The 8,861-nt window shown below is 34.2% G+C and overlaps 1 protein-coding gene across 1 annotated transcript; it reads right to left on the bottom strand.

The window, feature by feature from the left end:
* Positions 1 to 4,024: 4,024 nt before the first annotated feature.
* Positions 4,025 to 7,595, bottom strand: LOC110735791 (bidirectional sugar transporter SWEET1-like). Its single transcript, XM_021915976.1, has 6 exons — positions 7,199 to 7,595; positions 7,045 to 7,081; positions 6,577 to 6,672; positions 5,939 to 6,218; positions 5,247 to 5,366; positions 4,025 to 4,585 (listed from the first exon to the last, which is right to left on the bottom strand). The coding sequence occupies exons 1-6, from the start codon at positions 7,233 to 7,235 to the stop codon at positions 4,379 to 4,381; spliced, it is 777 nt and encodes a 258-aa protein (XP_021771668.1). The 5' UTR covers positions 7,236 to 7,595; the 3' UTR covers positions 4,025 to 4,378.
* Between the last annotated feature and the right edge of the window lie 1,266 nt (positions 7,596 to 8,861).

The raw sequence follows: 8,861 nt of genomic DNA, 5'->3' as shown, positions 1-8,861 counted from the left end.
AGAAAGTATGATAAGGAACCAAGATCTTTCAAGGAAAACCGAGTAGCCAAAGTAGTGACAAATTCTTGTAGACTTGTAGTAGAAGAGCCTGTGATGATTATGTCATAAACATAGACAAGTAGGTAGATAGTGGTATCAAGTTGACGATACATAAATAGAGAAGGGTCTGATATGGTGTTGGTAAACCCATAAGATAGAAGAAACGTACGAAACTCTTGATACCAAGCTCGTGGTGCTTGTTTGAGCCCGTAAATTGCTTTGTGCAGCTTACATACATGAGAGGGATGATCTTTGTCTAAGAATCCAGGTGGTTGAGACATATAAACCTCTTCTTGTAATGTGCCTTGAAGAAATGTATTATTTATATCAAGTTGACGAATTGACCAACCATTAGTGACAGCAAGAGATAGAATGAGACGAACTGTTGTGGGCTTGATAACAGGACTAAAAGTCTCAGAATAATCGATCCCCGGCCTTTGATGAAAACCCTTAGCTACAAGGCGAGCCTTATAGCGTTCAATGGTCCCATCCGATTTATATTTAATGCGATAAACCCATTTGCAACCAACTAGATTTTGGGTAGAGTGGGGAGGAACAAGTTCCCAAGTCTGATTACGAGTGAGAGCATTAAACTCATCTGTCATGGCAACCCGCCATTGTGGGTCTTTTAATGCTTGTGTAATGTTTGTTGGTTCAGAGGTAGAAGCACCAACTGTGGTATGGTGGGCAAACTTAGGATTAGGCTTAATAATGTTGTTTTGAAGTCTTGTGACAATCGTTCTAGTTGAACGAGAAGGGGGAGGAGGAGAAGAAGGAGGAGAAGAGGAGGTAGAGTGGGTTTGAGCGGAAGCATTATTAGGAGATGAGGGTGAGGTAGGTGATTGTCCACTAGAGGAGCCGCTAGATTGTTGTAGAATAGGAATAGTGATTGTACACCATTCATCAACTGTAGTGGCTTTGGAAGGTGTGAAGGATGCACATAAATCAGGATATGGGAAAACATCCTCAACAAATTTCACATGCCTAGATGTGTATATACGTTGTGTGGGAGGATGAAGACAGTAGTAGGCACTTTGAGATGGTGAGTAACCAACAAATACACAAGGTAACGAGCGAGGGTCTAATTTGTGTGAGGAATATGGTCGTAACCAAGGGTAACATAAGCATCCAAAATTTCTCAACTTATGATAATTTGGAGGGGTTTGAAATAGTTTAAGAAAGGGAGATATATTTTGAAGTGATGGTGTAGGGAGTCTATTTATTAAATATGTGGCTGTAGAAAAGGCATGAGGCCAAAGAGTAAGAGGGAGCTTGGCATGTGAGAGGAGTGTTAAACCAGTTTCGACAATATGCCTATGTCGACGTTCCGCATATCCATTTAGCTCAGGAGTGTGCGGAGGAGTAGTAAGATGAGAAATGCCATTAATTGAGAGATATGGAGTGAGTTTTTCATATTCACCCCCATTGTCCGAGAACACTTGAATTATAGGATGCTTAAAGAATTTCTCTACAAGGGCTCTAAATCGTAGAAAAACATCATGTGTATCCGACTTTTTCTTTAAGGGATGAACCAAACATATTTTGTGAAATGATCTACAAAAAATACATAGTACTTGTAATTATCGTAAGAATAAACTGGAGATGACCACACATCAGTAAAAATGAGATTAAGAGGGGCTTTTGATGATAAAGTAGAAAGAGAGAAGGGCAACTTGTGACTTTTATTCATATTGCATGAATTACAATAGGACATAGCAAAATCTGAAATTTTTAAATCAAAACTGGAATTTAAAGTCTTAAGAATAGAATAAGATGGATGTCCAAGACGATGATGCCAATCATGCATCGGTAATTTTTGAGTAGTGTAGACTCGAGGAGGACTTGGATTCCATTCATAGACTCCGGCTCTAGTTGGTCCTTGGAGTAGGAGTGTGCCCTTCAAAAGCTCCTTAACACGAAAAAAAGAGGGTAAGAACTCGATACTTGTGTTATTTTCTTGACAAAATTTAGAGATGGATAAGATATTTCTAGAGATAGACGGAACATGTAGGACATTAGAAAAATTAAAAGATTTAGATGGGGTTGAGAGAGAGAAAGAACCAGTGTTTTGAATGGGTAGAGTAGAGCCATCACCAATTACAAGTTCCTCGGTGCTATCATAAGGAGCATGAAGGGAGAGGTTAGCAAGATCATTTGTCACATGATGAGACGCACCACTGTCTAAGAGCCATGTATTGGATGGCGGGACATTAGCAGTTGCAAGATGAGCATGAGGCGGATGATACCCCTTTTGTACAGCCCGGGCTTGGGTAGCAGTAGGAACCCGAATAGTGGGGAAGAGAGCCTTGAATGTTGTGCATTGATCAAGAGCATGACCTTGATTGCGGCACCATTGACATTTGCCGAGGTAAGGTTTTTGTTGTCGAGGGACCTGATTACTACTTGGAGTAGGAAGGAGAGCGGGAGCCGGTGTGGACAGATGTTGATGTTTGGTGTTGGCATGAGCACGATATTGAGCAGCATGAACCGTGGCAGGGAATGGAGTAGATGAAACTGATGATGCAACCATAAGTTCCTTAGTGATGAGCTTCTCATGGAGCTCTTCAAAGGAAATAGGGGCATCCCTAGCATTGACCGCATCAATAACAGATTTATAAATATCATAATCAAGACCAAGAAGTACCTTATCAATGATATCTTCATGTTCCATAGGCCTTCCCATGGAGGCAAGACGATCAGTACATTGCTTAATGGCTTGCATGTACTCTGAAATACTTTGAGTTGTTTTGGTTATTTTTACTAAATGATCCTTGATTTGTTTGAAGTGACCACGAGATGGGTTTGCATAGGTAGAGGCTAGAATATTCCAAGCCTCTTGAACCGTAGCCGATTGAGAAATAAGAGAAACAAGCTCTTGAGATAGGGTACCAACAAGAGCACCATAGACGAGACGATCTTGGCGAAACCAAGTAAGGGCAGCGGGGTTGGCTTTGTAGGTACCTTCAGCATTATTGATTGAGGCAGGAGGGGAGGGAAAAGAACCATCAACATATTTGTATAGGTCATAGCCTAATAACGTGGCTTGAATTTGAGCTTTCCAAGCGATATAGTTGGTAGGGGTAAGCTTAATTGCATTGTGAAGGTGAAAAATAGTGAAAGGTTTGGAAGGATCATTAGAGTTGGGAATAAGAGCTTGATGATCAGAAGACATGATGATAAAGAGGGAAAAAAAATCGTAGCTCTAATACCATATAAAGAATAGAGAAAAAGCTTACTTTGTATTATTAATTTACAGAGTATTTATATACAAGCCTTGAGTGACGACTATAGAAAATAAGTCAACAGATTTCTCCTAAATTACTATCTATGGTATCTTTCCTTCAATATCATATACGTTTTCAAAAAAAGAACATTGAACTTAATCATATACTTTTTATACCACAACAAGTAACGTATACGAAGTAAATCTATATATGTATACAAATGTATTGCTAAATCTTAACACCCTTAGATATTGTGTGACTAAATCTTAAACGATTAATCTTATAAATAGCTGATCACATATTCATAATTCACATTTCAAAATATCACCAATTGGAGTGTTGGACAATAGCATAATCAATGGGTCAAGCATGTCCATAATCACTTGTGCTGACACAATAAAGCTAGCATAAGGACTAACAATTCCATATTTCTATGTACTTGTGTACGAAGTAGTTGTTTTGTTGAATCAGAATGAATTGCATAATCAATACAATTATAGGCGTATAACGTTCATAGTTGCAACCTAATAAGAGGTATATAAAAGTATAACATTTTCCGTGCACTCTTTTTGACTTGCTTAAGTATGGACGTAAGAAGATCCCAATAAGTAATAATATCCTCTTTTATAGCCTAAACCTAGTATGAATGTGTGATAATCATACTTTATAACAAGATCACTTGTCAATCATGCTAAAAATTTTCCCCTTTTCTAAACGCAAACCTCTTAAACTACCCTTTGAATCAATTAGGTAAAGCGAAATTTCCTCAATGTACTTGGACATTAGCAATTAGCAACCATTCTAATATTCATTTTGCCAATATTATTACAATTGGTATTGTCCTCTTTAAATGGCTAGCTTCTGCCATTTCCCAACACAAATTGTTTACACTTGCATTTGAGAGGATTTAACCTAACCTCAAAACCTAACCAACCCCAACCCCAAAAAAAAAAAAGGAAAAAAATAAAGGAGAAAGCGAAAGATAACTACAAGAAAATTAAAAAAAAAAAAAAAAAAAAAAAAAAAGAAAAAAAATTCTAAGGAACATAATTGCTGAGGATCAGAATTTTTAATCAATGTGCTGTGCTAAACACAAGGTGACACGTAGAAGAATATTAGGCGTGTCCATTTAACGAAGGTTGCGTGTTGGGCTTTACTTCTTGGATATTATTATGGGCCTTCCCATTTCCATTCAGGCCCAATTCAACTGCATGTTCAGTTGTAGTCTTCCTTTTTTCCTCAGGAATCTTGTTCTTGTCATAGTATATGAAGTACAGGATCAGTTGCATTGCTCCTAGAGCTGTTCCAAATCCATTGGGTACCTGCCCAAAACATAGGGAATAAAATTATAAGATTACGTTTTCGTATTGAATGAGTTGTCATATTGTCTTAAACAGTTAAACCCTTGTAACTGAAATGGTCCCTTAGTTACATACGTTGTTTAGTTTCCAGCATGAATTATGACATTATCTAACCCGACCTAAATCCGATCTAGAAACCGAGCAACTTGTATTGTTGCCTATATATGTAATCTTTTTTACAATCAGAAACCAACAAAGCAAAGTTGTACACAAAGTGATTGAATTAGTGATTACCTTCATGCTCTAGGAAATTGTGGGCTCAAAGACTGTGACAAGGAACTACCATACACCCCTCCAAATTAAATAAATAATAATGTTTGCTAACAAAATATTCCATTTCAAGAGTATATAATGAAGTATCTATTTTAAGTAAACTGTAGCACTAACAAACTTTTAATGTAGCTTAATAATGAGTCATCACATACCCCTCAAAAACAAAAGAAAAACTAGTCATTTTCTACCTACATTGTTGTTGTTACATAGAAGAGATTTCTAGCATTTCACATGAATTTATTGAATTTTTCTAAAATAGGGTACAGAAAATTAATGTTAATCTATAATTAGAAATTATATTACTAAAACATTGCATATTATTATGATAATGTGATTATGAAGTACTTACAGCAACGAAAGGATCACGGCCGATTAATCCGAAAATGAACCAGGAAGTACCGCACAAGAAGCAGAAGAGTGATAGCAAGAATGGCATGTATTCCACACTCTTTGTCTTAATCACCAATCTCTGCATTAAGAATTAAACTAATTAATCCCAATTTTAATAAATTACAGATTATATCATAATCTTCAAATGCACAAAACTAAATAATAGCTAGTGATCCTTATAACAAAACTATTTGCACAAACGTAAGTCCTCTTTAAATCAAATGTACTACCTACACTAGGTGCAAATCTTTAAGTACCGGGGTACGTCCTAATGTGTAATCATTGAATTTTCGAGTTTTGAATTTAAATCTCCTTTGGTGTTTTGAGTTTACGCTCCTTTAAAAGACGGTCTACTACTTATCGAAAAACAAAATCAATAATAATTAATCAACATTTTGGGGATATGTAACCTCATGTCAACCTTATATCCTAATGATAGATGAATATCAAAATCTAGCAACTTGCTAGTGCCATCCCATTATAGGCAGAATTTAGGGAGGTCCAACAATTTTCCATTTTAAGACCCTTATTAATTACACACATTATTTACTCGTATTATAATGTATAACTACTTAACCAACTTAACAGAACAATAACATAACATAACATTATAAGAAAAACGTAACATATAATTCAATAAATAAAACTTACCATAATAGAAAGAGGAGAACCATACATGATGATGGAGAAAACACTAGCAGCAACACCACAGAAAATCTTCCTATTGTTGCCATGAAGAGCAAGGACTGAAACAAGCGCAACGGTGGCGAAAATCGAGAGGATGATAAGTAGTAGACCTCCGATCTTAAGCTTTTGTTTTCTTGGAGCCAAGATTAGAAAAACAATCACATAAACACTCTCAATTACTGCACCAGTTCCATTGATTGTTGTCACTAGGACGTTGTTAGGGGACACAAAGGGTAGTCCATACCTGTTATATGTTACATGATCATATAGTATATTAGTATATTTCAACATATTTTATCAACATTATTATTAAAAAAATTGATGTAATTAAGATATATGTTAGATACTTGGTCATGACAACTTCTATTTTTAGTAAACTATTGGTTGATTAAAATGTTGAATTTTATGACCAAATTCCATTTTTGGAAAGTGACATGCTAAAAGTGTAACATCATAGCACACATATTCATGATTTATTATTTAATAACCACTAAAAAAAACCCCATTAAAAAAAGAGAAATTACAGCTAAAATATAGGAAAAAAAATGGTTATTAAAAATTAAATTGAAGAAACTCTAGAAGATTAGAGAAAAGGGATTTACCAAGCAGAAAGGAGGTTGTTGAGCAAAGTCATAACATAAGGTACTCCAGAGAATTGCTCGGTTGATTTGTTCTTTATGATCCTCTTAAATGTCACACTGCAATTAATGTATTTGGTACCAAAAATTTAATTAATTTCTCAACTAAATTTCATTACTAGATCTTACTGATTGAATAAGACCCACATCATTTAGTTTCAGAAATATAAATGAAAATAAGAATTTATTGATATTTGTATGTTTGTCAAGAAAAGGACAAAAATGACTATATAATTCCAAGAAAATGTGGAAAATGAAAAATGAAATTTGCTTCATTTTATCAAAAATTACACAGAAAACAACAAAAGAAAGAAAATTAAATAAATTTTTTTTTAGAAATTAATGGATAAAATTGTGAAAAAATGGAAACCCATTTAAATTCTTGGCCAAAAATTCATGGGTTATTAATTTTTTTAAAATTGAACAACATACACTGGAGCTAAGAAGAGGAACAGAGCAGTTGCATTTCCTGCAAGAAAACAAAAAATTCAAGAAACAGAATTAAAATTGCTTCAAATTACACCAACAACAAAAGGATGAAACAATTAAAATTTGAGCAACACTATTAAAAAAATGAAAAACCCACCAAAAACACCGAAGATGAAATGAGCAACATTCATCATATTTTCTGTTTGTGTACTTCAAAGTGTTGACGAAAACAGGGGAAAAACAGAGAATGTTTTTCTTTCGCAATATTCTAAGTTTTCTAAGTATAAAAAAACTCGAATTATAAGCTGGGTTTTTATTGTTATGTGAATGTCGAAGAGAGAGAGAGAGAGAGAGAGAGAGAGAGAGAGATTTAGTATTAAAGTGAGGGAGTTGGGAAATGCTAATGCCGTTTATATAGAGAAGTAGGAGAGAGAAGTGAGGAGGGGAAGAGAGAAAAAAGGGAAGGGTTTTAATTGGGTTTGGGAGGCAACTATATTTTTTACTTCGTCTGTTTCTTTTCGATGTTTTATAAAATTCCGCTTTTCTATTGTATCGGGTTTTAAATTATTGGTTTGGTTGACAATCTTTGGTTATGTAACCTATATTTTATCCACATCTTACCTTAAACATTTTACCTATAGTTATTTACCCTTCAAATGTCGCATTTATTGGATCCTACATCCTACAAGTACTTATTAACTAATTAAGTCTACTTGATTATTTACCAAACTTACCTGACTTCTTTCATATCTAAACGAATATGGTAAAAAATAAACGAAGAAAGTATATTTTTTCTAACCCGCATTTTTTACAGGCCGGGACTGTTAAAATTTGTTCTTATCATTTGCTGTTTTTGTTAGTCTGATTTGCTGCGTAGACAGTAATTGTGGACGTGTGGTATAGAGTCTGAATTCTGATTATGTCACGGTGCCTTAGTCTTCATGGAATCATGGGTGGTTTGATTGTCCAAATTATAAAAATAAAAAGGGATAAGATAGAAATAAATGAGATAGGATAACATAGAGATATAACATTCATAGCGTATATGGGAGCAACAATTTTATAATAAGGTTGAAATTTAATGCCAATTTGCTAATTTCCATTGGATAAAATACTTCGGCTGTTTCAGTATATGAATTATTGTGTGTTTTTGGGAGGAGGGCCTTGGTTGATTGTAATTTTGAGAATCGGAATTGAGTGAATGACAAAATTAATAGAATGTAATTTTTTTAATTGAGAGAACTAGTTTAGACTTTGGATGAAGGATAATCTAAAGAATTGTTAAGGTTAAGGATGATAAGGTATATTGCTTTGCTATAAGTTTCTCGGCGTGAATTTTTTGATTATGTTATTACAAGTATCATACGTCCAAAAGTCTAAAAATGAAATTCTAAAACATATGGAAATCAAGTTGAAAAACAAGGTGGTTAACTAACTTACAAGTTAAAGTGAAAGAAATTAAAATACTTTTCAAGTAAAATAATATACCATACATTTAAAATAGATGAACATACCCAATCTTCTTTCACAAAAGAACATGAGCTATATATATTTAACTACCAAAAAAACCTTTGTATATTTTTTTTATTGAAAGAACATACAATGTATAACAATAGAGCATGATATTGTGATAACTAAACATGAAACAAGATTATGAGATATACATAAGTTACGGAATACTTTTTTGAATGCTAATTTTACGTACATAAAAAAGTTATTGCGTGTAATCTACTCCGTATTTCATCTTCATTAAAATGATTTCATCATTTGGAACATCAAAATAAATCATCAGTCAAATTCAACTGCAAAAACATTAATGA

The sequence above is a fragment of the Chenopodium quinoa genome, unplaced genomic scaffold (genome assembly GCF_001683475.1).
Source record: "Chenopodium quinoa cultivar QQ74 unplaced genomic scaffold, ASM168347v1, whole genome shotgun sequence".
In the NCBI taxonomy this organism is placed as follows: domain Eukaryota; kingdom Viridiplantae; phylum Streptophyta; class Magnoliopsida; order Caryophyllales; family Amaranthaceae; genus Chenopodium; species Chenopodium quinoa.
This window is presented reverse-complemented; position numbering and strand designations above follow the sequence as displayed.

Bases quoted from the DNA above. Each gene is read 5' to 3' on its own strand.
- LOC110735791 (XM_021915976.1), bottom strand. From the start codon at position 7,235: ATGATGAATGTTGCTCATTTCATCTTCGGTGTTTTTG. The intron at 6,673-7,044 runs GTATGTTGTTCA...CATTAATTGCAG, and splicing joins TTCCTCTTCTTAGCTCCAGT to TGTGACATTTAAGAGGATCA. The intron at 5,367-5,938 runs GTAAGTTTTATT...TTCTTAATGCAG, and splicing joins GTTCTCCTCTTTCTATTATG to AGATTGGTGATTAAGACAAA.